Source organism: Radiomyces spectabilis (genome assembly GCF_025331425.1).
Source record: "Radiomyces spectabilis strain NRRL 2753 chromosome Unknown BYT42scaffold_3, whole genome shotgun sequence".
NCBI lineage: Eukaryota > Fungi > Mucoromycota > Mucoromycetes > Mucorales > Radiomycetaceae > Radiomyces > Radiomyces spectabilis.
In genome coordinates, this window is record NW_026251928.1 from 1,788,804 (window position 1) to 1,814,908 (window position 26,105).

Sequence of the window (26,105 nt, forward strand, 5' to 3'; positions counted from 1 at the left end):
CCGTGAAGATTTGGAATTTAATGTAAGTGGCTGGTAAGGGCGTGGAGGTGCCTGCAAGAATAGACGGCTAAAGCAGGTTGTCTAGTGATGGAAAATACGTGGCATCCAACACGGTTCACGCAATGCCTGTCGAGATGTTTATCGAACCGGCGGAAAAAATTGACATCCACATTCGAGGGTGCGTGGTGTCGGTCGCCAAAGACAATTCTACCGCGCTCATTTCAATTGATTCCATGCACTGGTAAAAATCAGAAAAAAACTTCTGTGTCGACATCCAACAAATGATTTACGAAGGTTGGCTAGTTTGTACATGTTTCCAGGCCATCCGTATGGGCTGTCAGCAATTCAATGGCGTGTGGAAGAAAGTTATTTGTTGCTTGGCTTTAGCGATGGCACGGTGTTTGTATGGCAGGTATGTTGTTACAAAACGCACTTCAAATAAAAGTGCACCCATTCATCTGTTTTATCATTGGTGGTGAATGTGTGGGTTCACAGCTTCAATCAGGGCACCTTGATCGTGTGTTGACCGGCACCACGGCGCACGATGTTCTGAATGACGATCGCTGGCCTACGAATCGCTTGCAAACTACGAGTTCTTCGCATAAACCTTGGACACTGAAACACATAGCATCGATCAAACCTATTCTGTCCCATCATCAAACGTCCCATGTGACGACCAATTTGGCGCACGTTTTCACATTCAACATTCGACGTTTAGCCAATGATTTGGTTATCAAATCCAGGGGCCCAGCTGGATTACTAGCGCCGGCGCTTGAGACCTCGGCGTCGACCACCTCCATCGATGCCGTGGTTCCTGATATGCTCACATTCCGTCCAGATAAAGATGACCCTATCGACTCACGACAGGATACAGAAATACCGGCCCACGACAGAAAACTGGAATTGGTGTCCTCCATTATTTCCAGCGTCATGTCTTGGCACGTAAGTGAAGCCTTTGAAGACATTTGTCGAAAAACGGTTTCACCATCCGTCATTACGGATGCTCATCTTTCCTACGGTATTAAAGGGTAAGAGGGTAAAGACCTTTTTTTTGCAGAGTTTTGACCGAATTCCCTTTTTCTTATTCTCGGTATAAAGCACCAACGGCAATCTATCGATTTTGGCCCCGATGAAAGACGAGAAAGAGGCCTGGAAAGTATCGATTTCCATGACCGCCTCACGATTGTTGACTATTGCCTTGTTGGGTAAAGCCATCATATCCATGGCAGGTAAGATCATCTGAATCGTTGCGGCCGGATCAGCTGTTAACAGGGACCCTGGTGATGTGGTGTTATTGCAGGACAAGATGGTTGTAGCTCGGATTTGATTTCAAGTTATGCTATTGCGCTTTCGGCCGTTATTGGCAAAGATTACTGCTTCCCCTCATTATCGTTACTTAGTAAATACTGGCAAGATCCCTCAGGTAAGTGCGAATTGAATCACATGATGTCATCCTTCGGGTATCTATACTCGCTTGTTTTTCAGTGGTTGACTCTTTGCTTATATATTATATAGCCCGCTGTCTCTTTTCCAGTGCGGTCACAGGGTTGTCAAAAGAAGACATTGTTTCTCTTGTCAATTATTGGGAAGCCTTTTGTAAGTTGATCTGTCTTTCTTTTTTTACCCCAAGTTATGCAATATCTTACGAAAGAGTTCTTGATCTAGTGCCCACTTCAGATGCTCCTGAAAGTGATGGATCGCAGATGATGGCTCGTGCTTCCGTCATACTAGGCATCATGGGATGCGACCAACCTCAAATGCTATCTTCAAGGTAAAAACATGATATTGCTGGTCTATGCTTATCTGTGAATAAAGACTGACGCTGAAATTCAAGGGTTCGCAAATCGACTGCTTTGAGTTTGACGATTCTATTGTCGGATGTGGAATTTGAACAAGGAAATACGGATCAAGCTACTGTGTCGTCTGCATCCATGGCACGAATGTTGTCATCGATGGAACTTTTGAGTCAGGGATTTTCAACTTGGGAATCCTATATCAATGCCTCGGAAGTGCTCCGTACCCTGTTTCAGTATGCTTCCGATAAAAAACCTACCATGTCCCTTGTCAGTCGCGGAGCGAAAGGCGCCATCTTTGAGATCGCGGTAACAAATATGCCCCTTGTGATTGGAACTTTGACGTTCGATACCATGCATTGCAAAAAGATCGATGATCGTATTCGCTGTCTTCAGATCATTGGACAGTTTATTCGAAAGGTCAGATAGGATCATCAACATGTCTATCGAAACAAGAGGGGACACTAAAACCCGAATTTCCTTTAGAAACCCATATTACTGTATTACAATGTTCATCGGGTGGTTGAGGCCGTGGTTAAAACGCTGGATCCCAATATTCCACACATGCGTGAACAAGTCTTACCTGCAGCTACAGCCATTCTACATGACCTTGTCAAGGTGTAAGTACAGACATCCCTTCTCGTTCGCTGCACGGACGGTCTTTCTCAATGTGTTCGGTCATCAGTTACCCTTTTGTAGATTTTAGCACCACTGCACAAAAATTATCGGTAGGAACATTAGAGGGTGCGTCGATTATCTACGATGTGCGGACCGCGACACGATCCACTGTGCTCGAAGTAAGTTAAACCCATGGAATTACCTAGCAACTGCATCTTCACCGTTGCCTGACGCCTATTATTTTGAATCCAGGGTCATACGGGGCCAGTTACTGTATTAGCCTTTTCTCCGGACGCTAAATTCATTGCCACTTGTTCACTTTTGGATCAAACCGTTCGCGTATGGTATGCCAACCAGAGTATATTCGGCATGTTGACCAGCAGTCTGTCCCACGGGTTCGGTGGCCAACGTCATGACCAACGCGATGGCACTTTGCAAGGATCCCATAAACCGTACAAGATATTCTCTTTTGCGCTGCCGAATAAAGAGGATGGTAAGTCTCACCCTTGGAACATTGGCCATCCGTTTTTTCTTTCTAACATTTATATTTGATTGATTCGTGACAGCTACCATGGAGCCGAGTCAATCCATTTACCAAGTGCGTTGTGAATGGACTTCAACACGCACCGTCAAGCTGAATGTACGTGATTTAGTAATGAACTTTACAGTGTAAATTTGTGTTTTTTTGCTATTCCCTGTGATTCTATGATATTATTAAACCCCAATTTGGATGAAAGATATAAATGTTCGAAAATGAAAAAAAAAGCCAATTATGCCTTGAATGAGATCTGAGAATAGGGGACATCCAAGATCTGGGTTGGCAGGGAAGGGCGACCTACAATAGCTCCATTTTCACTTGTTGCACCAAATACATTGGCAATCATCTGGTGCTCGCTGGATTTCTTGATAGGCAGTGCATCAATGGTGGCATCCTTATCCACCACACCGACCACCACTTTTCCTTCTATTAAGCCGAGTGAGATGGACCTAAAAAAAGTGTTTGCCATGTTGTTATTCTACCTGTAGCTTCCAATACGCTTTGAGGATCACAAGGAACTTTTCGCATAAACTAGGTGATCACATGAACAAGGATGTCAAAAATATGGGACATGTTGACATGACATGGCGGAACCTACCTGGACGGTTTGACCGACTTCAAAATCGGCCGTGGTGTCGACGGACATATTACCTCTGGAGGGATCACCACTCGTGACACGGTTGACACTTAGCTGAGAACAGCCCATTGAGCAACTTCACAAGTTTTGTTTGCTCAATCAGGTGTTGCAAGAAACGTACCTTTGCATCATCTAACTGAGTATCTCCTGCGGGATACACTCCCAGGTAAAACTCTTCATCCTTCTTGGGTTTCCCGCTCGGACCGCTGTGAAGCAAGTCGAGCAATAACCCCGTAGCGCCTGCCTGATCAAGATCGAGAATGACATTGCCTCGACAGCTAACTCATCCCCGGGTTAATATTCCCCATCTTGCCCATCATTGATAATTTTTTGCCATTACCGAGTAATTTTCAATGGCTCGCCCATTTTTTCCAGGCCGTGGTGGATCACCGTTAGACTGGGATTGTCCTTTCTATATGACGCCAAACCCACAATGCCTGCACCCATGGCTTTCCCTTGGTAAAATAAAGTGTATGGTTGGCCCGTCAAGAACGGTGTGGAGGCGCCGATGATACCGATCTATCCCAGAAAATAAGGAAATAAGAAAAAGAAGACTGGAAGAGATTCGAGCATACGTTCAACAACTTACCTTTGGTGTAGTTGGATAATGATGATCGAATGATTGCAATAACTCATCCGGTTCATTGTCGGAGGCGACAAAGATAAAAGAGGGCGATCTATAGGTTGATTTTGCATTACTGATAATTATTCAGGGAATTCAATGGAATAAATAAAAATGATAGTTTACGTTTGTTTGGCGGTCAATGACTCTGGCAGTAGATATTGTTGGGCCGGTTGGCTGACGCTGTCAAAGGCGTCCCAGCCGGCTTGGCCAAACTTGGTTCGCTGATGCTGCACACTTGGGTAATCTTCGACACGTCCCCAGCGGCCAACGGATATGTTGCGTACCTTGTGACGTTCAGGGCCGTCTTGAATAAAGAACCCTTGCACGTCCTCATCGTAAGCCATCCACAACGACACTCCGTGCTCTACACGAGCTACACGATCGACGACACAGCCCAGGAACAATTCAGGCGCCAGTTGATTTTGCACCTGTTGGATCAAATGGGCATATTCTTGCGGGGTAAATGATTTCGAAACGAGTGCTACGGCGGCTACAGGTCGAGGTTGGACATGGCCGCTTTCAAGACAGGTTTTTACACATTCCTGAATCGCGGGACCTTGCCAGGTCACCCCTGTCCAAATGGAGCGAAAGGATCGTAAAGAAGTCGATAGTTTGAGACGATGGCCACAATTTCGTAGGCACTGCATGGTGTAAAAAAAAAAACCGTCAGTCCGCCCCACCTCGAGTTGCTTTTTGCGGAAGGCAAGAAAAAAATCGCAGTGACAGCTGCGCCCCAATTCAAGTCCACGCATTGACAGATGAGCACCTTTATTCTTTGTTCTCATCGCCAAAAAAGAGAAATATTATTGAATGTATGAAAAAGATGAGTGTTTTGTTAGAAGAAAACTATTTAGAGACTACAACGGAAATAGGATAGGATCCCGTCTGGATGGGTTTTTATGCAGAATGACAGGTGGACACAATCAAGGCGGATTCGATCAAAATTCAAACGTACTTTCATTATCCTTTTTCAAAAGCTCGAGCATACCGGGGGGCATCAATGGCTTTTTGATGGTTTTGGTAGTACCATCTTTGGCTGTCACTTGCTTGGTCTCAGCAATGTATCGGAAGGGCATGGTCACAGACTCGTGTCGCGAAAAGAAAATTTCCGGATGATCGATATAAGGCACCTCATTCAAAGGAACTATCACACAGCAAAAGGAAAAAGCACGTATCCGTCAGCTATCTGTAATCATATTTCCTCCTTTCTATCTTTTTTCGTGGTCTTACTTCGGTCTTCCACCACGCGTTTGGTCACATTGACGGCGGTATCGGTGGTCATTTGCACAGGGCCCAAACGACGACCGGCAAATCCAAGTTTGCGCAACTCCTTTGTACGGTCTAGACACATGAATTCGGTAAGCAGACATGAAAAGAGTGCGGCCGTGGTCTGTTTTTACCTTGTGGTGGATCGTCACCCAAAATACCACCGAACAAAAAGTACTTGAATTTATCGCCGTCCTCAGGCGCCAAATCAGACTCACCAGCCGGATCGAGCAGACAAATCTCGCTAGGATCGACGCCGGGCAAGTGAAGCACGTCTTCTTGGTGACAATGGGCTTGCTTCAATTCTTCAGGCATATTCTCATTCAAGCATGCATCGGACAGTCCGGAAAACCAAAGGTGATCGGGACCAATGTTCTGCAACATGTGCTTGTATTCCAGCACACACCAATCGTGCATGCCGTCTTCCATATGCTCGATAATAAACGATCGCTTGCTCATGGTGTTTTAATCGGTACTTCTTGAGAACGGTTTCCACAAAGTCAGACCCGGAAATCAGAAAAAACACACCAGCTTTTGACGCGAGGACTGCTCAATTGTCGGGAATCCAAAAATAGATTGGTGACCAACGGGTTGAAACTCAATTCATCTCAAATGAAAAAAGGAAGACATCGTGTGGAGAAAAGAGTCTCATTTTTTTTCTAACATCAAAGCTTTGCACAGTAATACGACTTGGGGTTAAAGGCCAAAAAAAAAAAAAAAAAAAAAAAAAAAAAACCACGAAAAAGAAGAAAAGCCTTTTCTCATATATTTTTCGTTGCCAACTGTTCGGTTATAAAGAAGAACAACTTATAACCAACATCAATCTCGGGCTAACCCTATACAGTGCCAACCACGCCTTGCTGGACAACTTGCCAAAACTTGAGGATCCGCCTTGCATTGTTTGCATTGGATTCTCGTTCAAGAGTGTCTGAATACATTTCGTGGACACAAAAACCACTTTTCTTTTTCTTTTTAGAACTGTTGACATGTTTGGCTCATTAATATTGAATGGAAAAGTGTTATTCTGACATTCTCATTTTCCCCTTTTTTGGCTTTAACAAGCCGTACACCCGCTGCGTTTTTAGTTTGGCAATAAATTAGAGATAATAGACCGGTCAACTGGATCATTGAATGTTTGGCGTTCGAAAAGAGCTCATTTCGACCCGATCCCATCCAAAGAAAACACCGACCCTTTGCTCCAGATCACAAGCATATCCAATCTATCCTGCTCCATAAGATAATGCACCCAAGTATTGCTAATGGGGACCACTGGTTCTTTGGATGACTGTAAAGTACGTGGTCGTTCAGAAAATCATGGTTACCTGTTCCAGTTTTCAGGCAAAACCAGGTGATTCTGGTGGGCATGAACCGAATCAAGACCTTTTTGAGCTTAATTTAAAATCAAATGAGGTATCGGCAAATACGATAGTAAGCCGTTGACTATCTTCATCCTCGGGCCCTTCAACCATGAGAAGGAGAGGAATGGCCAATGCATTGGGCTGGTTCCTATAACTCAGGCACAAGAGAATATGAAGAAATGAAAGATAATTTAAGCTGTTCCTATTTGAATAAATAAGCTTAACTGTATTAAGGCGGTGTGGACGTGTACCAGGTAGTGAGATGTGATCTAGCTGAACAATTTTTTTTTTGGGACGTTTCGTCGATCATTATTTTGGGACTATCCGGATTTGTAAAAATGCTTGGCTCGCACCTATTTTTAAACCAGGGGAAAGCCGAAAAACGAGCGCTTCCCGTTCTTTGTTTTCCATCTTGTCGACATGGCGCCCATTGACCAAACCAGCTACAGTCACTACCTCGTAGCACGGCAAGCAGTGCAAAATGAAGCGGTCAACCGATTGACACCTACCGAAGATCAACGCATCATTCTCATCATTATCGGGGTTTACATTGCCGCGATCATGATTCTCTGGAATATGCCCATAGCCAAGATTATTCTTTCCCCGTTCAAGGTAAGAAAAAAAATGAAACAATGGATTCCTTTCCATATCAAATGAAATACTGCTTGACTTCAGACATGGGCAATTTCCTAAATGACACATTATGTCCTTGCATAGTTATTAACTGTCGGTCTACACGAATTTTCACATGCTATTGTTGGATGTTGTACTTGCGCGAAAATTGAATCCATAGAAATCGATCCAGATGAAGGCGGCGTCACAAGAATGGTAAGTGTTTTGAACAATGATCGACGAGATCCTACCGGTGGAGATACTCATTCATTCGGTTTTCCGCAGCGTGGAGGTATTGCTATGTGTACATTGCCGGCTGGATATTTGGGGTCGTCGGCTATTGGTGCCATTCTGGTGATGTGTGGGTTCAATATCTTGGCATCAAAGATTGCTTCCATTTTCCTCGGTGTATGCTTATTGTTCACATTGTGGTGGGCCAAAAATTGGTTAACGCGTGGCATTGGTCTTTTGTTCATTGGTGTCATGGTATTCCTTTGGTGGCTCGCTCACGGTGCTGGTCTTCGCTATTTCGTACTTTTTGTTGGGTAAGTGAAATGATATGTAGAAAACCGCCCTTGTTTGGCCCATTGTAGGCTAATCGGCAACTTCCTGGATTACCAGCGTCATGTCATGTTTATATTGTTTATGGGATATTCTTGACGATCTCGTTTTTCGGAAAGCATACGAATCCGACGCATCAAAATTTGCTAAACTATGTGGGTCATGCATGTCCAGTCGTGTATGGGGTGTGCTGTGGTTTTTTATCAGCTTGATATTTTTTGTGGCCGGCATTCTTATTGGCTTGGCTGCCTTCAAAGGTAAGTTTTTGGTTGTTTATTCCCGGCGTTTGCTTTGTTGGATGCGGTTCAACTCATATTTGGCAAACAGAGGACCAACAAACGCAAGAACAACAGGCCCAAGGCTTTGGATGGTAAAGAAAAATCATTCAGTATCTACCACCCAGTAAAAACATACCCAGCTCTCCTTTATCAGCCATCTTTTCCGACAGCCTGAAGCATGCCGAAAAGACATGGTACAGAATCGAACTCTTTGGCTTACCCTCTATTACCTACCGTTTTTTTTATTTCCATTCCAATTTTGTAATAAGCATATTCATACTGTAAAATAAAGAATCCTTGAGGAAGTGTATAACTAATCAGTGCTTCTTGACCGGTTCATGCGGTCCGCGCAGGGTTCATAATATAAAATGAGTCACAGTCACGTCGCGGCAAAGTTTCGCGACCTTCGGACCTAGAGCGAAGTTGAATCACCATTTCATCTTTCCACTTTTTTCAATACCCCCCATTACTTGCTATACAATTATGGATCGTGAATCATCGACACACGAAGAAAAAGATACACCGCAGCACTATACAAAAGCAGAACTGGAAAACGAACTCGAACTGTTATCCAACGAAATTCAGACCTATCGCGATGAACTTGATCAAGAAGACAGTAAACAGAGATCACTACAAGCACAACTAGATAAAAAGCGCACCGAGATTGAAGAACGAAGGAAACGTTTAAACGATCAGCAAACCGACGGTTCGCATAAAGCGTTGGAGGCACTGGTGGCCAAGAAGAAACTCTTGGAAAAACAACGTGACGAACAAGAGGAGCTCATTGGCCAGCAACGTGCAATATTAGAAGAATATGAAGAACGAGGTGTATTGGACAATGACTTTGAGAAATCCATGGCAGAAAAGGATAAACTGATACACACACTCCGTCAAGAGCTGGCCCAGGTGGAAGAAGAGCTGGCAAGTCTGCGATCGTACCCAAGCGGTGTCTGAAAACTGTTCAATAAAGCAAAAAGAAAAAAAAAATTACTCTGAACTTTCGGAAATTCTTGGCCACCTGTCAGAGTGACAAAGCGTTCCCAAATTCCACTTGCTTTATTAGGCAAATTCGCTTTTCGTTGTCTTTTTTGATAAAACAGCCAAACCATTCCATTTCATTTTCCTCTCCACTTGAAGTCTTTGTAAGATCAGCTCCGTTTATAAATACCCATCGTTATGAATGTCGCTGGCGCTTCCGTTTCCGAAGCTCTTCTTGGAGCTCATGAAACGAGAGATATAGTCTTACCTAATCAGAATGAACATGTGTCGCAAATTGCAGTCGATGTAAGTTTGTGTTCTATTTTGCTGGTCTAGTTTCGTTTCGACCCAATGGCTCTTAATGCTTCTGCTTTTTGCAATGGGTAGATTGGCGGATCGCTGGCGAAAATCGTATACTTTACTTCATCCGCTGACCGAAAAGGCGGGCGTCTTCATTTCAAAAAGTTTGAAACCGAGAAGATCGATGAATGCTTAGATTTCGTGGCCGAGCTGATGAAGGATTCCCGCAAATTGCTTAAACCGGGACTACAGCCTGTGCTGAAGGCTACGGGTGGTGGCGCTTACATGTATCAGGCAAAGCTTGCCGAGCGACTGCCCAACGTTATTGTTCAAAAGGAAGACGAAATGGAATGTCTGATTACGGGTACGTGGGAAGGAAATCTAAAGAATACTTTTTGTCTATTGTTGCTCCATGTGGTATACTCACGGGATCCTGCTGCTGCGATATAGGTTTGAATTTCTTTATTACGGAGATTCCTTATGAGGCATTTACGTATTCCGAGCAGGAAGGCGATGCCATGCGGTTTGAAGAAAAAACAAAAGATATATACCCATACATGGTAAGCAATTCGTATATGGCTAATTAAAGGTAGCTCCTAATTTGACATATCGTTTCATTTCCAAAAGCTGGTCAATATCGGTTCCGGTGTTAGGTAGGCTTTGCGGTACAAAAATGATCCCATACAAGCCAACTTAATAATGTATCCCAGCATTCTCAAAGTGACGGGACCCGACGAGTTTTCTCGTATCAGTGGTACTTCGGTAAGTCGATAGCATGGATTGGTTCATGATGCATGCGGCCTTACCTTTTGTCGGTAGCTTGGTGGTGGTACACTGTGGGGATTGATGTCCTTGCTGACCCACGCACAATCATTCGATGGTAATTTATTTACTAACAGTTACAATTGATGAAACCATGTATTAAGCGTGTTGCTTGCTTCTAGAAATGCTGGAAATGTCGGTCGACGGTGATAACCGAAATGTGGATTTGTTGGTGGGCGACATTTACGGCACCGATTATACAAAGCTTGGGTTGAAAGCGTCCCGAATTGCGTCAAGTTTCGGCAAAGTGTTTAAGAAAGGAGTAAAACAGTCGCAAGACAGCTTTCAATCGGCGGATATAGCCAAGAGTCTATTGTTCATGGTGAGCAATAATATTGGCCAGATTGCCTATCTGAATGCGCAGGAACATGGTCTGAAGCGTATCTATTTCGGCGGTTGTTTCATTCGAGGTAAAGGATTTATTCGTTTGCATTCTTGCGGCACGCGAGATGAATGAACACAATATCGTCTAGGTCATCCTATTACGATGAACACGTTGTCATATGCCATCAACTTTTGGTCCAAAGGAGAAATGAAGGCTCTATTTTTACGGCATGAAGGTCACTTGGGCGCGACAGGAGCTGTATGTGTTTTTTTCTCTAAACTGGATGAATCAAAAAAAGAAATGGATACTAACTTGGCTTATTCTAGTTCCTCAAGCACACTCCTATTCGCAAAGCGAGACATTCGTTCTCTTATACGGAGAACTTTAAACCCGACATTACCGAAACACCCAGTCGTGTTTACGGTGTGCTAGAAAAGACAAACGTAGAACTTCACTCTGAAAATCAAATCGAAGACTAATGATTTCTCGGAGGTGGTAAATTAAAAGAACAATGACCTGTAATATACTGTTTATTTCAAAAGTCACCGTAGGAATTTGAAAATTTCTATTTCCAAAAAGAAAAGGAAAATGCAATGATGTGTTTGATGGACAGTCTTCCATGATAAAAGGTCCTCAGAACAACTCCAAAATTCATAGACGAAATATTCGACAAGTCATAGATGTAAAAATATAAAAATAGTATTTAATAAAGCGTTTGGCTGCCGTTCTTCTCTATGACAGCGCGGCACCTGTGGGGCAGACTGGAAACTAAAATTTTCCAGAAGAAGAGGTGAGATCCCCCACCAGGTTTTGTGGACGAAGGCTTCGATGTGAGCCACGCTTGTCAGTTCGTCACGTTTGCTGCGAGGCTTATACGCAATATAAGCCCAAAGATGCTCGATTGGGTTGAGATCTGGGCTCTGTGCTGCCAGGCGGCATAACCACCAGTATGACACGGAGCGCCGTTTTCTTGGAATATAAGTTCCTTTCCAGTTCTTTCCTGATACCAGGGAAGAAATTTGTTGGTCAGGCAGTCAATATACTTGTCTTGATTGACATTGCAAGTGAGAGTGACTAAAGGACCGAGTCTGCCTTCCCAAAAGCATCCCCAAACCATGACGGAACCTTTACCGTACTTCTGGGTTTCGAGTATATGCTGCTCCAAGGTCCAGGCGACCTTTTCTCTGAAACATTTTCAGGCGTTTGCCTTTTGCTTGTCAGCGAGAGCAGGCTTCCTGGCTGAGAAGTAAGACGCGAACCCAAGTTCCTTCATTCTGCGGCCGAATCTGGATCTTGACATCTGCAGAATTTGATTGCCTTTTTTCTAAACTAAGAGGCGGGACCTAGCAGGCATACTGGAATCAAAAATCACAACCCATTTTTTCATCCAACAACAACTGCTGACTCTTATGCTTTGTGACAGTTATCACCCAGTTTTTGTCTGGTCGTCAGTTTGCATTCGTTGTTGTTTGGTGCATTCTTTAGCGTGTAAAGGAGACTCAGAACTTGACACAGCCCGTGGTACGATATCCATGCTGCTTAAGCTTTAAAAAGATTCTTTTTCCGAAGAGAAATGCCGTAAACCTGACGAAGTGAGATCCGATGTGATTCTGGGCAAAACAAATTCAGGTGTCTGAATACGCGGTGGAAACCAAGTGATGCCTCTCGACTTTCCCCCGGAACAAAGCCTGAAATGATCAATTTTTTTTTATTTTTTTTTCGTGGTGATATTTACGATCATATTGCTCTACGCGTACACGATCCCATCCTATAATAAATGCTGAAGGCGGTGATAGTGGCGGCATTGCTATTAACGAGGCATTGTTTCTTTGTTCCAGTTCTCGCCTTGGGCTCATATTCTTTGTTAAATTTTCAAGCCTTGCTTTTTTTTATGAAAACTGAGGAATATTCCATCAAGACACCTGTTCCTGTCAGCGTTTTTCTGTCTCTGCCGTCATGTTTAATTCGGCTTTAGTCTATTCTCAAACCAGTAAAGAGGTAGATATGTGTCTAAAGGAGGCTCTATTTTAGATACATTGGCTCTAGAATCATCCATTTGTTTGTGATCATTGAAGTAATATCAATTCGAACATTTATCACCTCAGGATAGTGACTATTGTCAAGCGTGGATCATTGCATACAGTGGGCTTTCTTTTTCTTCCTAAAGCGGATATACCGAGGTTGGTGGGATAAAAAACCGAGGCTTAAAAAGCACTCGGCTGGCTATAATGATGGACCGAATGCTTCAAAAAGCATTTTCGATTGCCGATCACTCAACTGTGCAATGTGGTGGACACCAATGGTTGTTTTTTCTGTAAAAGATACACACTAGAAACGGATTGTTTTCGATCCAGAGAAAAAGGTAATAAGGAAAATAAGGTGTTGGGAAACCAGAAAAAATCAGGGATCGGAAACAAAAATAAGGGGCTCACTGCACAGTATTTGGCACCACTGGAGTAACGTCAACTACAGTAAGAGTAATCAATATCGCCATGCAATCCATAAGATCCGGTCATCCTCTATATAAAGGGTTTGAAAAATATCATTCGAAACCCATCTATGAACTACTTTTCCAAGCACCACTTCCCTTTTTTTACATCTCAAAGATATCCTTCTCCATTTTTTTCCCTTTCTAAAAAAGAAACCACTTCATCAAGGCCATAAGTCTCCTTCCCCGCGTTAGAGCTGTGATTTGATCCTAAACATGATTTTCAGTACTTTTTTTTTATCGATCAAATCAGCTCAATGGACGAAGAGCTGCCAGCCACTTCATATGGTATGTCGATGACGACGACTGGCTCTCTTGCTCCTGGTGACCGCATCTTGGCTATCAAATGCTCCATCTCCGGTCTTGGTTGGAATGAACAGTAACTTGACGCTCTTCATAATTTTGTGGAGATCCTTCATTCTACTCTTTCTCCAAGTTCATCTTCCTCCGACTGCTACCAAGAGAAGATATCCGAGAGTACCTCAACATAGACTTTTTTTTGCGGAGGTCTGGCTCTCATGAGAATACAAGCGAAAAGAGGTCGGTCGAAGAATGGTCTGTTCCGAGCTCAGACTGATCGCCATTTGGACGAATACCTCGAGATCACCGGGTACGAACGACCTAACTTCAAGTTCGCTCAACAAACTGCTCCATACGAAGGGGCCAAAATCTACGTTGCCTATATGAACAACGTGCAGATGAGATTTGGACAACACCTTCGCCGTGCCGTCAATATCTTGCTGGATGTTTGCCAACGGAAAGCAGAGATGCGACGCGTACTGGTTGCACAGGTTTGGAAGAAGATCGAATCCGTCAACTGATCAATGAAGCCATCACCGTCCCCGCGAGAAGATTCAAAGAGGCGATCAAGAGCCAATCGGTGAATAGAAAGACCATCCCTCAGAATCTTCTTATCTACATGAATGCTTACCACGCTCTCCGGCCTGTATTGGACGCTTACGATAGAGACTATTGGCTTGGTGAAGGCAACATCTATTACGATGTCAAGATCCGTCCGAATAACCATTTCGAAGCTTTCTATCAACTGGATCGACTTTTCTCCCTACTTGGGCAACGTTCCTTCAATTGCATCCCTCTCTGGCGCTCATGGTCACCCTGCTATGTCCAGATTGACAGCAAGATCCTATGCCAAAACATCATGAAGAAAAACCGGGTGAATGGGGCTGACAAGCCCTCTTATTGGCGCCAGGTGGTCGATTTGGATGCCCCAGTCTTCAAAAACCAGGAGGATGGCGAGCTTCAATTCCGTGGTACCATCCAAACCGACGGTGTAGGGGTTCTGAAAAAGAGGTTCGACTGACAAGGAAGGTACATGACAAGGTTCACCACAGTGAAAGAAGTCAGCAAGTACGTTACAGACCTGACCGTTCACGAGCTCCAAGCCATGTCGGGTCGATGTGTCGTGGTGGATCCAGGAAGAAGAGATATTGTTTTGTGTACACGAAGACTCTACCCCGACCGAGCCCATCAAGTTCCGGTATACGTCACAGCATCAAGACAAGATGTGGAAGACCAAAAAGTAACCGTCTAATCTTGCAAGATCTCAAAGCCCAAGTTCCTGAACTTCTTGAAGCCGAACAGGTCCTATCCCAACACTCGAGCCGCAATATCTCCATCGACGAACATGTCGCGTACCTCGGAGACCGATCCGACCAATCCGAGATCCTGAGTGACTTCTACAGAGACACCATCACAAACCACGACACCGAGAATTTGTTGTTCCGGAAACTTCGACTCTCCAAATATATCAACAAGGAAAAGGCAAGTCAGCAGCTCATCCGAGATTTGACCGATACCTTTGGTGAAGACGCGGTATTCGTGATAGGAAACTGGTCAGCTCCGAACACCCTGTACCATGAGCCAATCCGTGGTCTTGGTTTCAGGAGACTATTGACAAAGCATGGATTCCGCGTCCTGCTTATTGACGAGTTCAAGACCAGCAAGTGTTGCCCGACCTGCCGTACGGAAAGCCTGAAGTCATTCAAACAAGTTCGAAATCCACGATCTTACCGCCGACAACAAAATCCTTTGGTTCTTTGCCATGGTCTTCTAAGGTAGGGTTACGCATTTCATACCAGAAAAAAAAATCTTAAACAAAGTACTAATAATCTTTTCATTTCGGTTCAGATGTACCAATCAAACTTGTATGAGGATCATGCAAAGCCAAGGATTTGAATTTCGTTTTTGGAACCGCGACGCAGCAGCTTGGTTGAACATGATTCATATTTTACGCAGGCTTCGAACTCATGGCACTGTACCGGAGAGGTTTCACCGAGGTGGATCTTCAAGGCGTCCAAGAGAAGAACTACAGCAGCCAAGAACCCGGCGTCGTATAAATTGATCCAGAGCGGTTATCGCCACTCGCACCCGAAATACATTTAATTGGTAAGTTATCGCAGAAAGTAGATATGATGCTTCAATAAACATTCTCTTTCTCTATGTTTCAACCGAAGTGAACTCTTCACCATTTTGATGTCATGCTCTTTTACGTCCTTTTTTTTTGTATTGCTATTCTTTTTTGTTTTTTTGTTTTTTTTTCATAATTGGCGATTTTCGGTGATTTTCAAATTCCTACGGTGACTTCTGGAATAAAGTGTATATCTATTCAGTCAAATATAACTACGCAGATAAAAAAGAAAAACAAGACTGATGGATATGGCTGTCGGATGACTCGGTCTGAAAAAGGCTTGATCAACCTTTTTTTTTTATTTGTCATCGCACGATCACGCCTGTGATCCGATAAAATTCGTAATTGTTATTTATCTTGCAAGGATTGGAGCCTCTTTATTTGTTTTCTTTTGCGCCTTTTGAAGAAAATTGAGGAATATACGATATCATGAATGACGGAGACGGTAATCAAAACTTGGTTTTTGTTCTTCCATGCGATTTATTAGCACCTTGAACCAAATCACTGAATAATGGTTCAGGCGTAGCATGATTACGGTACAAGAGACTGATGAAAAAAGTTTTTCACTGTAGATACTGTAGATGATAAAGTTGGCGTGTTTATCATCTTTGAAAGATTTTTGAAACACGAGCGGCATTGAACGGATCGCTGAGCCTTAAGTTGAGACGTATCATGATACGGAAGCGAGTTTAATCAGGGCAGTGACAACAAAAGAAAACGCGTGAAAAAGGTTAGAGAAAAAATAATTAGTGGTATCAGCTGGCTATGCATCACATGCTGATGAAGCACGGACGGCTATTTCACATGGCTTGTTTGGTGTCAAATCTTCAAGCCAGTCCAGTGTCCCGTATTTAACCGTTTGAGCATTTTTCCCAGCTATTTCCGTCCCTCTTGTTCCTTCTTTTTTTTTCCAATTTATCGCTATGCCTACCTGGACTCACATCAAGGTACGGTGTTTCTTATCGCCCAAGTCAACCATCTGTCATTGACATGGTTACTTTGTCTTTAGATCCCCGAGACTCCTTCTCCGAATTACGTGGTGGTGAGAAACATCTCTCCTGAATCATCGGAAAAAGCAGGTAAAAGGCTCAACCGTAACAACCGGTGTCGTCAACGTTTGTACAGTTTTGCTCCTACTGACCTTTAGTTGCATTCTTTTATTAGTGAAAGAATTCTTTTTATTCTGTGGACAGATCAAGGAATTTGAACTCACAAAGTAAGTGGTCAAACAACAGGTGTGGAGCGGGCAGTGAAAAAGCTCTATATCAATGTTTCGCGTCTCGTCTCGTCGACCTTGGAAATATAAATGGAAAAAAACAAATGGACTGAACTTTAAATAAATATACTCCACATAGAGATGATGACGGTGTGCAACAAGCTGCCCTGATTAACTTTGAGCGTGACAACGCGGCCAAAACAGCCGTTCTCTTAAGCAATGGTTGGTTATCTCGAGTGACATGGTTCTACATTTTCTTTTTTTTTTTTCAAGAAAGACTCACCCAGGGATGTAACAGCATTGATTGACGACAGCCATATTACGGTGAACCCTTACTTTGAAATGAGTCCAGCCGAAGAAGGCGAGAAGAAGGAGGAAACAGAACAGCACGAGCGACAGGAGACCAAACCCAAGTCGCGTATTGCTGCTGAAATCTTGGCGAGTGGATACATTCTCCAGGACAATATTGTCGCCAAAGGGTTGGAATATGATCACAAGTATAATCTTTCATCGCGTCTCACCGGGTACCTAACGACCCTGCAAACGAATGGTAAGATTTGAAAAGAAGAAAGGGTAGAAGTTGGCTGATGTGAAGAGCACGAGTCCGTTCTAAAAGCAACATGCTTAGTGAAGTCGTTTGATGACAAGTACCGTATCTGGGATAAGGCCTTGAATTTCGATAACAAGTACAAGATTCAAGAAAAAGTGCAAAACGCGGCCCAAACCGCTCAAACCAAAGCACAAGCGGCTCTTCAAACCCCCACCGGTCAGAAAGTCCACGAAATTGCCAATCAGACCCTCGCACAGATTGCTGCCGTGCACTACGAAGCCAAGAAGATTCAGGCAAGTCCATTTGTCAACTATGAGAAGGATTATCTTGCAATAACCAACCAATTTTTTCATTATTTATATCTAGAGTGAAAAACTGGGTGCCTCATTGAACCAACAGCCGCCTGCCTCTGGTGTGGAAAATATCAAGCCTACCGCTTGAGTGACATCTCTCTTCCTGATTATTCAGCTTGTATAACATCTTTTACCTCCATCTTTCCTCTTTCTTTCTCGAGTCGCGTGCAATAGCTTAGCTGAAACACAACAATAAAGCAAAATGGGAAACTCAAAACCAAGAAAAAAGGTTTCCCCTGGGTTGTGCAAACCAATATCACTTGATTCTTCGGAAGAGGAGCTTAAAATCAACGGGAAACCAAAAAAAAAAAAAAAAAAAAAAAAAAGCGTTCGGGGGTGAGTGAAAATCACAAAAAAGAAAAGGATAGAGTGGACGCTCGTCATTCTGGTTTCTGTATGCGCGATAAGCGTGGCACAATCATTGCGCCTGTACGAGTCCGATACCTTGGCCGTCCCTCTGCTTCTTCAGGACAATCACAGACCGATTACCTAGCACGATCAAGAGAATCGTGCCCCTCTGATCCAACATTCGCTAACGCGTCTACGGCTGACATTCGCCATCGCAATCAGTCTACAACCAGAGAGATCGCCCATGCCTTTTGTGATGTCGTAGTTCGACGGGATGACTCGGTAAGCATTACCCGCATATGAAAAAAACTGAATCGGATTTTTTAAACAACAGTTTTCAGGACGATACATTAAAACGGTTAGCGCAATCGATATGCAGGCTGAGGCGTCAAGTTGCTTTTTCAGCGCGCGAATTTGTCCATACCATCGTTGGCTATTTTGCCAATGACCCAACTACTCCAGAATGGCTGCTTCTTTACTGCAAACTTGCCACCCTCGTGGGTTCGGCTTTGAACCTCGATCTCGTCATACTAGACTCTCCTGCACAGTTTCTCCTTCAACAACTGCATCAGGTGCTATCCATGGACACACTACACGGTTGCCAAATATTCCAAGGTAACCGACGTGCTGTCATTAGTTATCGATTGTCTGCTTAAATCCTGCAATTTATTTCAGAGTACATAGGTTCCATGGTACTTTTAGCCGATGTTGGAAACAGCCAAGCTAAAGAGTTGCTGGACGCCCTTTTGGAGAAAGATCGTGCTCTCTTTGTCAATTGGAGGTATACTTTTTCCTGTCATTCTGTTGCGTTTTTACAAAGTTGATGATGACCGTCTGGCTTTTTTTTTTCCAGCATCCAAATGTCGACTTTATCATTGTACGAGCTGTATTTACAGTTATTATGTGCTCACCCTTCGTTAAATACATTGGGTGATCAAACTCGCCGCCAGATCATCTTGCAAGATCTACATCAGTTGCTGCTCCTGTCGCAAGGCATGTCGGTAGAGTCCGTTGCAGAGCCCAAGGCAGTTGTATGTGCGGCTACCGACCCCATCTTTGTCTCTCGCATATCGATTCTTGCTATTTTTGCAAACTGTTTTGGCGAGTTTAATGCTCAAACGCAATGGCCGACTTTTATGGACGAAATGATCAACCAATCACCAGCACAGGGCACAGAAGGCTCGATCAAAGAAAGTGGGCACAGGCACACCATTTTATTATTGGCCGTCTTTAGTGCTGGATGCAAATCATCAGGCGATGAAGAAATGGCGGTTCGTGCCGTGCAAATTATTGAGGATGTTCACCGTATTCTCAGCCAAGCTTTCACCGATGCAAGGAAAGAAACCATTCAAAAGGTGTTGGAGTGCATGCAAATATTACTTTATCATCTGGGCCCCATGATCCAGTTTACTTATACTCAGTGGTTCATCAAAACATTTGTCCATTCGCAAACTACCTTGCTGACATCGAAACGCTTGGGCCAGTTGTTCCTGGATGTCTTGGGCACCATGGTACCCAATGAATTGCCGGCCGTGTTGCAGGTACGTTTCTCATCAATATCACTCGGCTGCGGAGTATGACAGACTAAAAATGGGATCTCCTGTACAGATCCATGTAAGGGCCCTGACCGATCATCCAACATTATCGGCAGCTCCGTATATACGATCAGCCAAGGAACAGCTGATAAAACTTGGGGTAAGCGAGGAGAAGAGGCATGGATTCATCATTGTACTGACTTTTTACCGTCGTATCCCGCTTTAAAAGATGGCTGCGCATCCGAACCATGATCCTCCGTCCATTGTGGTCCCTGTAGCCTCTGACCGACGATTTGCTTCTGTGTCAGGGTCGGAGGACATCACCAACTACATCAGCACTTTTGAAAGGACCGGAAGTATTCCTAACCCGATATGGGAAGGTTCCATCTTCCGTGTCAAATGGTTCAGGACCACGTTTCTGCCAGCGCTCATTGCTTGGCACCCAGACAGTCCCCAATCGGATCATTTATTGTCAGCGCGAAATGAATTGATAGAGGCCCTCCGAAGGAAGAACAAAATACCCGAGCCATTATACCAAGAATTCTTGTCCAAGAATAAAATGTAAATAAATCGACATGGCACATCCTCGATTCATTAGAACCAGTCTTTATATTATAGGTCACCATAGAAACGGTAAGAAAAAAAAAAGAAAAAGATATTGCTTGTGGATTGTTGAAGGAGAAAATAGGAATGAAAGAACCAGAATAAAGAACGATAGAATCAAAAAAAGTTGATCATACTGAACAAGATTCTCCCAGCAATAAAAAAGTAAGAAACAAATTAGCTAGAGGGTGGAATGATGGAACTGGCGGAAAAAGAGAAAGATGATGAAAGATATGCTCTTTCTTTGCTTAGTTGAATGCTCGGCCGTTGGACAAAGCAGCGTACATTTCACTGATCTGCTTCTCGTACACTTTCTTGGCGACTTCACGTTTCAACTTGAAGGTAGGGGTGAGAAGATCATTGTCGATGGTGAATTCGTCGGCTGTCAAATGCACGCTTCGGATTAATTCGAAGCCCTTCAAATCCGACTGCTTGCCAAAGTCGTTCAACGTCTTTAACAGTTCCTTCTTCACATTGGTGGATGTGTAGATATCTTCACCGCCGGCATGCTTCTTGGCCCACGCCGAGAAATGGTCCTTATCTGGGACAATGACACCCACCAAAGATGCTTGCATAGAATCACCATACACGAATGCTTGAGCCACCAATTCGTGTTTCTGATACACGCCTTCGATCTTTTCAGGCGCAATGTACTCTCCCTGAGACAGCTTAAAGATGTTCTTGAGACGATCAATGATCTTGACACGGTTGGCGGAATCGAACATGCCAATATCGCCCGTATGGAGCCAGCCATCGGCGTCAATGGTCTCAGCCGTCTTATCAGGCACTTGATAATACTCGCGCATCACCGAGTTACCGCGAATGCAAATTTCACCGCGAGGATTAGGTTTATCGGTAGACAGATATTCCATGTCAGGTACATCGACCAACTTGATCTCGGAACATGGGAAAGGAATACCAACAATGCCAGAAGTGTTGTCATCAGTGATGGTCTAAAGCAGGCACCATGCATTAAATTTCTTGTCCATATTGCCACCATATCGCCGAAATACAAGAAAGACCGCCCTCATTCCCACTTTTTGCTGATGATGAAAATGAAGCTTACCAAACAACCACCACAGAAATTTTCTGTCTGTCCATAACCTTCGTACACCCTTGCAGAAAAGCAGATTCTCATAAAGTCCATCACATCGGGTGACACAGGCGCGGAGCCACTCAGAATGAAACGAAGACGACCGCCCAGCTTTTGTCGAATCTAAAATTTTTCAAGATCAGCCAATGACGAACTTTGTACGATGCTAAAACAGAGATGATGATTGCAAACTTTACCTGACCAAAGACGACACGATCCCAAAGCCAATGATTCACGGTCTTATCCAATTGAGCCTTCTTGGCATTGAAAGCGGTGAAGAAAAGATAGCTGCTGATACCGCCTTTGGCCTTCACACCCGAGAGCACCTTGTCGTAAATACGGTTAAAGAGACGTGGCACGGAGCAGAATACGGTAGGACGCAATTCTGCAATGTCATCAAGTAATTTCAAGGTGTCACCCTGTACAAAAAATAGAGGTATTTTTCTTAGTTTTCCAAGAACCACTATTATCGCTCTTTCATCCCCCAATTCGATGTAATTTTTTACCTGATAGTAACCAATGGCCGCACCACGGTAAACGTGAAGGAACTGAGCCACTCGTTCAAAAACGTGAGCCAAAGGAAGGTAGGAAATGTAGACATCGGTGTGATCGACGGCAGCAAAAGTGCCCTTATCACCCACCGCGGCAGCAGCATAAACAGAAGCCACACAGTTGGCTTGCGTCAGCACAGCACCCTTGGGAACACCAGTGGTGCCACTGATTTGGAAAGATCAGAACACACGCACAAACCTTATACAACATGGTACAAGATACGAAAAAAAAAAAAGAACAAAAAAAACCTCTAGAACACACTTTACCTGGTATAACAGATGGTGGCGATATCTTCAGGTTTGGGAAGAGGTGTTTCTTCGGTGATGGCTTCGCCCATCTTTTCGACTTCTTTAAAGGTATAGACACGCAATCCTTCCTGCTCGGCTTGCTGTTTATCGGCCGAATCAATGGTGTCGTCCATGATAATCACTGTACCAATGGTAGGCAGTTGAGCTTTAAGTCGAGTGATGTTTTTCAGTTTGTCAGCACTGGCCACAATGAATTCCATTTCCGTCTGGTTCACAATGTACTCAATTGCTTCAGCGCCCAACGTGTCATACAACGCAACGATCATCAAAGCTTGTCGATAGCAAGCAATTTCCGTCATGGTCTGTAAACCAGTGCATGCCGTGAGTGAGCCGATCTCCATTGTTTCAATGCTACCACTTACCCATTCGGGACGATTTACAGCGTAGATACCGAGAGCTTTTTGGCGAGTCAAACCGAGCTTAACGAGACCTTTGCCGTAATTTTCAATGTGTTTGCGTACTTCAGCATGGCTTTCCCAAACATATTCCTTTGCTACGCCATTCTCCTTGCGACGAACACCCAAGAAAGGTTTGTCTAAAGAATAAAATGATAAATCATCGTCAGCTTTCTGTCTGTTATGCCCGAATATCGTCATGCCGTTTCCACAAAACCGAAGATAGAAATTCCCCCCTCCCGTTCCCTTCCCTCCCCCCCAACCCCTTCTTCTCAGGAAGTTCATCCATCGATCACGGCCTTGATTAACAAGGGAGTTTCAGATCGGGTCTCCGCAATAACCCCCCCCCCACCCCCACTTCACTTCAAGTGGTAAGCAAGACCCAACAGAAATAAAATAGACCAAAATAAACCAAGGCTCCTGAAGACTCCCACACGTCCATGCCTTCCTCTGTCCGATCACTGATCCCTGGCCTTTTTCGATTTTCCCTATTATTTATTTTTTTCCCAGGCACTATTTTCCATTTCCGATTTGCTCCTTGAACTCGAGGCTCCCTGAAAACCCAAACCAAGACCAAACAAAGACGATGGAATGAAAAATGCACTTACTGCCGCCGATCTTGTTGCCGTAAAGGTACATTTCCCAAAGCGTATACACATTTTCGGGATGGTCAACGAGTTTGTCGACGAACTTGAAATGACGCATCGCAACTGTTTCGCCGGGTTTCTTCTCGGCATTGGCCGCAGGCACCATGTAAGGAGGTTCGTAACTCGGCGGCATTATCAAGTATGAAAAAGTAAGAGCGAGGAAAGAAAGATAATGGACAGAGCGCGAAAGACAAAAAAAGTAGATTAAAGAAAAAAAATTGAGAAAAGAGAAAGAGCTCTAGTCTTTATTTTTTTTTTAAAGTTGCAGAGAAGTTCTCTCGTCTCCGCTCCCCGTTGGCTTTATATAGAAAAGAACGAAATTTGGGGTTCCGGCGAACATGCACCCCATTCAATTTTTTTTCTTTTTCTATTTTATACTAGTGCTTTTTCGAAAGCTGGACTTTGCCGTCCACCAACGTCGCTTTCAATCCCATTTCATCCAATTCTGGGGTCTGCACCGCTTCCATTGGTTTGAGCTCCTCAATCAATTTTTGGTTTTCGAGATTGCCTTCTAATAAATGACGTAGCGCTACAACCGCATACTCTCGAACATCTGCCGAAAACAAGTCAGATGATTCCCCAGTTGTGAAAAGAAAAAAGAACATCAAGAACAGTACTTACAAGGATTACTATCATCAATCTTGCATTGACTGAGAATAAGGGGAATTCCACCGATTTGGCGCAACTAGAAAAAGACCAACACAAAAGAGTCACAATCCTTGTTCTTTTCAGCACTGACACCATTGTACCCTGTTGGACTTTTTTTTTGCTTTTCTTTGTATTCTTTTCTGGTATCCTGAACTCCTTAATTACCTTGTCTTGCATAGCTCGATTGCCATAACACAAGGAGCCAAGTAATCGTACACTCTCCCGTTTTAAATAATCAAATCCGATTTGAGAGTCCTTGGCATCCTGTGAAGACGGCAGGTTTATGCCCTCGCAATGCCTCAGAAGATCTATTGTTTCGTGTTACAATTTTCTTTTCCGCAATGACACATCGTCAACAAATCCAAAAAGGAAAAAAGGTTCTTTTTGTACCAGTAGCAACGGTCAGCGCATCATCCCCAACCAGGACGTCGGTGAACTGTAACCGCGGTTGTTCGTCCTCCCACGTTATCAAGTGATTCAGGATTTGAAGAACCAACACTAGACTCGTGTAGATGGTACCGACACGATCCATGTCCAGATCCGACTTTTTGTCTGCGTGGCTCTCTTTGACCTGTTTCATAATCGCCATGGCCGTCTTTGCCAAGTTTCCAAAAACGTGGCTAAACAAGGCGGCTTCTTCATGACCGATGAATTCAGGGAAGGTTCCTTTGTGCATGTGAAGTTTGGAATCCAACAATTTAAGCAGGATCGTCTGACGACTGTTGATTTCTCTTTTTTCGATGGACAATGATTATTCTTAAGTCATCATTCCGTCAAGTGACCGAGAAGGAAAAGCAATAAGAGAAAAAAAAAAGGTACTTACTCGTTGGTCTGCATAGCGTTAAAGAGAGTCAGGAAATGACCTTCTGCGATCAGTTGACTAACGATAGCATATCTGATCCGAGCCCTTTAGTAAAAGAGAACAAAAAAACCAAAGCAGCCACTTTTGTTGATGATTTCCCACAGCGCAGGATTTCAATTTACCCTATTTCAAAGTGTTGTCCTTCACTAACGTGCAAGCGTTCCATATCATCAAGCATGGCTGTCAACAGCGCGTGCCCGTTGGTACACTGAACCAATACACGTCTAGACAATAAAAATTTATAAGATATGCATTGGCGATCAACGACATTTTGTGTGCAAAAATAATTACCCACGTCCTGCATTTCCGCGGATACAGTTCAGGATCAAGATAAACGCAGTCAATACCACGGCATCACTGTTCAGTGTCAACACATGACTGGAAAGCATAAAAGTAAAGCAGCGGACAATCCAATCAATTTCGATATTCTTTTTCAAAATAGCAAGCACTCACTTCCACCACGATTCGTATTGCGATTGATGCATCCACTCAGTCCATTTTGTTTCAATGATCGCATCGTTCCCCGTAAGGATATTGCACACGGCTTGCAAACTGATCTGCAACAGTGTCGCGTCTACACGTGGGATTGGGGGTGCATTAGATCGTGATCAAAAAGGTGAAGGATGTCGAGTCATTGGATACATACGTTGACCGTCAGCATGGGTATACATTATGTTATCGATTTCCGACAATGCTCCATGATCGCTAAAAAATGGGTTAAACAATGAGTGCAATGGAATCTCTTTATGCGTGGTGATCTGGTCATTTACACGGCGAGCTGTTGGTTGGTCGGTTCGTGAGCCACTGCGTTACGAATAAGTTTGAGCAACCCAATGAGACATTCTTGTTTGGTAGAATCCATCTTCCATTGTGGAAGAACGATCTGCACAGCTTTCCAAAAGGACAACGAGCTGCCGAGATCTTTACTGTTTTTCAAGCAAGTGAGTGATATATTGGCGCGTGAGAGAGAGAAAGAGGGAGAAAGAGGTGATTACCGAAAAGCTGAATCGGCGATCGTGCGATTGACGGCTTCTTGAATGTTCTGTGGGTGTGGGTGATGCAGAAGAGTGTCAGAAAAGTTTTGTATGGTTAGCATAACACAACAGCTAAAGATATATAATAAGAAGGAAAAAATAAAAAGAATTTGATGTACCACCACAGAGATAAAAATAGTAGTTTTTTTTTTTTTTTTCTCCATTCGTGTGGTTTTTCGAACCCCCTTATTTCATTCATCGTTTTTATCTCCATTCGACCTTATTCTTTCTCTCTCTTTTCTCTTCTTTCTCTCTTTTGGTCGCTTTCCATCATTTCTCATTCGCTTTTTGTCTCTCTTTTCTTGACCTTATATTTCCCTTTTTTCATCTCTTT

At 43.7% G+C, this 26,105-nt stretch overlaps 12 protein-coding genes across 12 annotated transcripts; 7 read left to right on the forward strand and 5 right to left on the reverse strand.

The window, feature by feature from the left end:
* Window positions 1-224: 224 nt before the first annotated feature.
* Window positions 225-3,072, forward strand: BYT42DRAFT_241066 (uncharacterized protein). The gene is made up of 11 exons (XM_051562669.1): window positions 225-241; window positions 304-412; window positions 506-1,028; window positions 1,099-1,229; window positions 1,301-1,423; window positions 1,516-1,596; window positions 1,666-1,771; window positions 1,835-2,213; window positions 2,280-2,413; window positions 2,500-2,590; window positions 2,664-3,072. The coding sequence occupies exons 2-11, from the start codon at window positions 406-408 to the stop codon at window positions 2,961-2,963; spliced, it is 1,875 nt and encodes a 624-aa protein (XP_051426422.1). The 5' UTR covers window positions 225-241; window positions 304-405; the 3' UTR covers window positions 2,964-3,072.
* A 10-nt stretch (window positions 3,073-3,082) lies between these two features.
* On the reverse strand, window positions 3,083-4,930 carry BYT42DRAFT_560686 (uncharacterized protein). Its single transcript, XM_051567263.1, has 7 exons — window positions 4,335-4,930; window positions 4,176-4,263; window positions 3,927-4,105; window positions 3,708-3,864; window positions 3,548-3,640; window positions 3,432-3,480; window positions 3,083-3,375 (listed from the first exon to the last, which is right to left on the reverse strand). Exons 1-7 carry the CDS (start codon window positions 4,856-4,858, stop codon window positions 3,182-3,184), a joined length of 1,284 nt encoding a protein of 427 aa, XP_051426423.1. The 5' UTR covers window positions 4,859-4,930; the 3' UTR covers window positions 3,083-3,181.
* Window positions 4,931-5,403: 473 nt separating this feature from the next.
* BYT42DRAFT_492054 (SAM-dependent RNA methyltransferase) lies at window positions 5,404-5,936 on the reverse strand (the record flags this gene model as incomplete). Its single annotated transcript, XM_051564120.1, has 2 exons — window positions 5,404-5,552; window positions 5,612-5,936. The coding sequence occupies 2 exons, from the start codon at window positions 5,934-5,936 to the stop codon at window positions 5,404-5,406; spliced, it is 474 nt and encodes a 157-aa protein (XP_051426424.1).
* Window positions 5,937-7,142: 1,206 nt separating this feature from the next.
* On the forward strand, window positions 7,143-8,593 carry BYT42DRAFT_560695 (peptidase M50B-like-domain-containing protein). The gene is made up of 5 exons (XM_051567264.1): window positions 7,143-7,447; window positions 7,553-7,663; window positions 7,733-7,992; window positions 8,069-8,265; window positions 8,336-8,593. The coding sequence occupies exons 1-5, from the start codon at window positions 7,256-7,258 to the stop codon at window positions 8,380-8,382; spliced, it is 807 nt and encodes a 268-aa protein (XP_051426425.1). The 5' UTR covers window positions 7,143-7,255; the 3' UTR covers window positions 8,383-8,593.
* Window positions 8,594-9,336, forward strand: BYT42DRAFT_560697 (uncharacterized protein). The gene has a single exon (XM_051567265.1). It carries the CDS (start codon window positions 8,770-8,772, stop codon window positions 9,238-9,240), a length of 471 nt encoding a protein of 156 aa, XP_051426426.1. The 5' UTR covers window positions 8,594-8,769; the 3' UTR covers window positions 9,241-9,336.
* BYT42DRAFT_560698 (pantothenate kinase) lies at window positions 9,337-11,316 on the forward strand. The gene is made up of 9 exons (XM_051567266.1): window positions 9,337-9,570; window positions 9,652-9,928; window positions 10,015-10,124; window positions 10,192-10,217; window positions 10,275-10,326; window positions 10,384-10,444; window positions 10,509-10,796; window positions 10,860-10,969; window positions 11,038-11,316. The coding sequence occupies exons 1-9, from the start codon at window positions 9,463-9,465 to the stop codon at window positions 11,188-11,190; spliced, it is 1,185 nt and encodes a 394-aa protein (XP_051426427.1). The 5' UTR covers window positions 9,337-9,462; the 3' UTR covers window positions 11,191-11,316.
* A 136-nt stretch (window positions 11,317-11,452) lies between these two features.
* Window positions 11,453-11,873, reverse strand: BYT42DRAFT_631712 (uncharacterized protein). Its single transcript, XM_051572458.1, has one exon. It carries the CDS (start codon window positions 11,826-11,828, stop codon window positions 11,556-11,558), a length of 273 nt encoding a protein of 90 aa, XP_051426428.1. The 5' UTR covers window positions 11,829-11,873; the 3' UTR covers window positions 11,453-11,555.
* Window positions 11,874-13,717: 1,844 nt separating this feature from the next.
* On the forward strand, window positions 13,718-15,556 carry BYT42DRAFT_611641 (uncharacterized protein; the record flags this gene model as incomplete). Its single annotated transcript, XM_051571531.1, has 6 exons — window positions 13,718-13,922; window positions 13,991-14,488; window positions 14,552-14,739; window positions 14,802-15,274; window positions 15,348-15,364; window positions 15,456-15,556. The coding sequence occupies 6 exons, from the start codon at window positions 13,718-13,720 to the stop codon at window positions 15,554-15,556; spliced, it is 1,482 nt and encodes a 493-aa protein (XP_051426429.1).
* Window positions 15,557-16,550: 994 nt separating this feature from the next.
* Window positions 16,551-17,834, forward strand: BYT42DRAFT_611642 (uncharacterized protein; the record flags this gene model as incomplete). The annotated part of the gene is made up of 7 exons (XM_051571532.1): window positions 16,551-16,574; window positions 16,637-16,706; window positions 16,792-16,843; window positions 16,983-17,065; window positions 17,142-17,393; window positions 17,472-17,698; window positions 17,760-17,834. 7 exons carry the CDS (start codon window positions 16,551-16,553, stop codon window positions 17,832-17,834), a joined length of 783 nt encoding a protein of 260 aa, XP_051426430.1.
* A 241-nt stretch (window positions 17,835-18,075) lies between these two features.
* BYT42DRAFT_241451 (uncharacterized protein) lies at window positions 18,076-20,365 on the forward strand. Its single transcript, XM_051562670.1, has 7 exons — window positions 18,076-18,376; window positions 18,429-18,709; window positions 18,770-18,875; window positions 18,948-19,635; window positions 19,703-19,789; window positions 19,859-20,262; window positions 20,318-20,365. Exons 1-6 carry the CDS (start codon window positions 18,369-18,371, stop codon window positions 20,192-20,194), a joined length of 1,506 nt encoding a protein of 501 aa, XP_051426431.1. The 5' UTR covers window positions 18,076-18,368; the 3' UTR covers window positions 20,195-20,262; window positions 20,318-20,365.
* A 115-nt stretch (window positions 20,366-20,480) lies between these two features.
* Window positions 20,481-23,360, reverse strand: BYT42DRAFT_490961 (uncharacterized protein; the record flags this gene model as incomplete). Its single annotated transcript, XM_051564042.1, has 7 exons — window positions 20,481-21,185; window positions 21,299-21,448; window positions 21,523-21,744; window positions 21,832-22,042; window positions 22,144-22,487; window positions 22,548-22,720; window positions 23,189-23,360. The coding sequence occupies 7 exons, from the start codon at window positions 23,358-23,360 to the stop codon at window positions 20,481-20,483; spliced, it is 1,977 nt and encodes a 658-aa protein (XP_051426432.1).
* A 131-nt stretch (window positions 23,361-23,491) lies between these two features.
* Window positions 23,492-25,933, reverse strand: BYT42DRAFT_560708 (spinocerebellar ataxia type 10 protein domain-containing protein). The gene is made up of 11 exons (XM_051567267.1): window positions 25,733-25,933; window positions 25,508-25,663; window positions 25,384-25,442; window positions 25,191-25,311; window positions 25,029-25,115; window positions 24,860-24,961; window positions 24,699-24,770; window positions 24,266-24,606; window positions 24,041-24,183; window positions 23,849-23,912; window positions 23,492-23,780 (listed from the first exon to the last, which is right to left on the reverse strand). Exons 1-11 carry the CDS (start codon window positions 25,831-25,833, stop codon window positions 23,605-23,607), a joined length of 1,422 nt encoding a protein of 473 aa, XP_051426433.1. The 5' UTR covers window positions 25,834-25,933; the 3' UTR covers window positions 23,492-23,604.
* Window positions 25,934-26,105: the final 172 nt, after the last annotated feature.

Coding starts and splice junctions, on each gene's coding strand:
- BYT42DRAFT_241066 (XM_051562669.1), top strand. Junction 1,230..1,300: donor AGCCATCATATCCATGGCAG/GTAAGATCATCT, acceptor GTGTTATTGCAG/GACAAGATGGTTGTAGCTCG. Junction 1,772..1,834: donor CCTCAAATGCTATCTTCAAG/GTAAAAACATGA, acceptor CTGAAATTCAAG/GGTTCGCAAATCGACTGCTT.
- BYT42DRAFT_560686 (XM_051567263.1), bottom strand. CDS start 4,858: ATGCAGTGCCTACGAAATTGTGGCCATCGTCTCAAACTATCGACTTCT. Junction 3,865..3,926: donor GAGCCATTGAAAATTACTCG/GTAATGGCAAAA, acceptor GGGATGAGTTAG/CTGTCGAGGCAATGTCATTC. Junction 3,641..3,707: donor CTCAGTTAGATGATGCAAAG/GTACGTTTCTTG, acceptor GGCTGTTCTCAG/CTAAGTGTCAACCGTGTCAC.
- BYT42DRAFT_560695 (XM_051567264.1), top strand. CDS start 7,256: ATGGCGCCCATTGACCAAACCAGCTACAGTCACTACCTCGTAGCACGG. Junction 7,448..7,552: donor TTATTCTTTCCCCGTTCAAG/GTAAGAAAAAAA, acceptor GTCCTTGCATAG/TTATTAACTGTCGGTCTACA. Junction 8,266..8,335: donor TGGCTTGGCTGCCTTCAAAG/GTAAGTTTTTGG, acceptor TTTGGCAAACAG/AGGACCAACAAACGCAAGAA.
- BYT42DRAFT_560697 (XM_051567265.1), top strand. CDS start 8,770: ATGGATCGTGAATCATCGACACACGAAGAAAAAGATACACCGCAGCAC.
- BYT42DRAFT_560698 (XM_051567266.1), top strand. CDS start 9,463: ATGAATGTCGCTGGCGCTTCCGTTTCCGAAGCTCTTCTTGGAGCTCAT. Junction 10,797..10,859: donor CGGCGGTTGTTTCATTCGAG/GTAAAGGATTTA, acceptor AATATCGTCTAG/GTCATCCTATTACGATGAAC. Junction 10,970..11,037: donor ACTTGGGCGCGACAGGAGCT/GTATGTGTTTTT, acceptor GGCTTATTCTAG/TTCCTCAAGCACACTCCTAT.
- BYT42DRAFT_631712 (XM_051572458.1), bottom strand. CDS start 11,828: ATGGTTTGGGGATGCTTTTGGGAAGGCAGACTCGGTCCTTTAGTCACT.
- BYT42DRAFT_241451 (XM_051562670.1), top strand. Junction 18,876..18,947: donor GCTCTCTTTGTCAATTGGAG/GTATACTTTTTC, acceptor TTTTTTTTCCAG/CATCCAAATGTCGACTTTAT. Junction 19,790..19,858: donor AACAGCTGATAAAACTTGGG/GTAAGCGAGGAG, acceptor CCGCTTTAAAAG/ATGGCTGCGCATCCGAACCA.
- BYT42DRAFT_560708 (XM_051567267.1), bottom strand. CDS start 25,833: ATGCTAACCATACAAAACTTTTCTGACACTCTTCTGCATCACCCACAC. Junction 25,312..25,383: donor TACCCATGCTGACGGTCAAC/GTATGTATCCAA, acceptor TCCCACGTGTAG/ACGCGACACTGTTGCAGATC. Junction 24,184..24,265: donor TGCGCTGACCGTTGCTACTG/GTACAAAAAGAA, acceptor ACGAAACAATAG/ATCTTCTGAGGCATTGCGAG.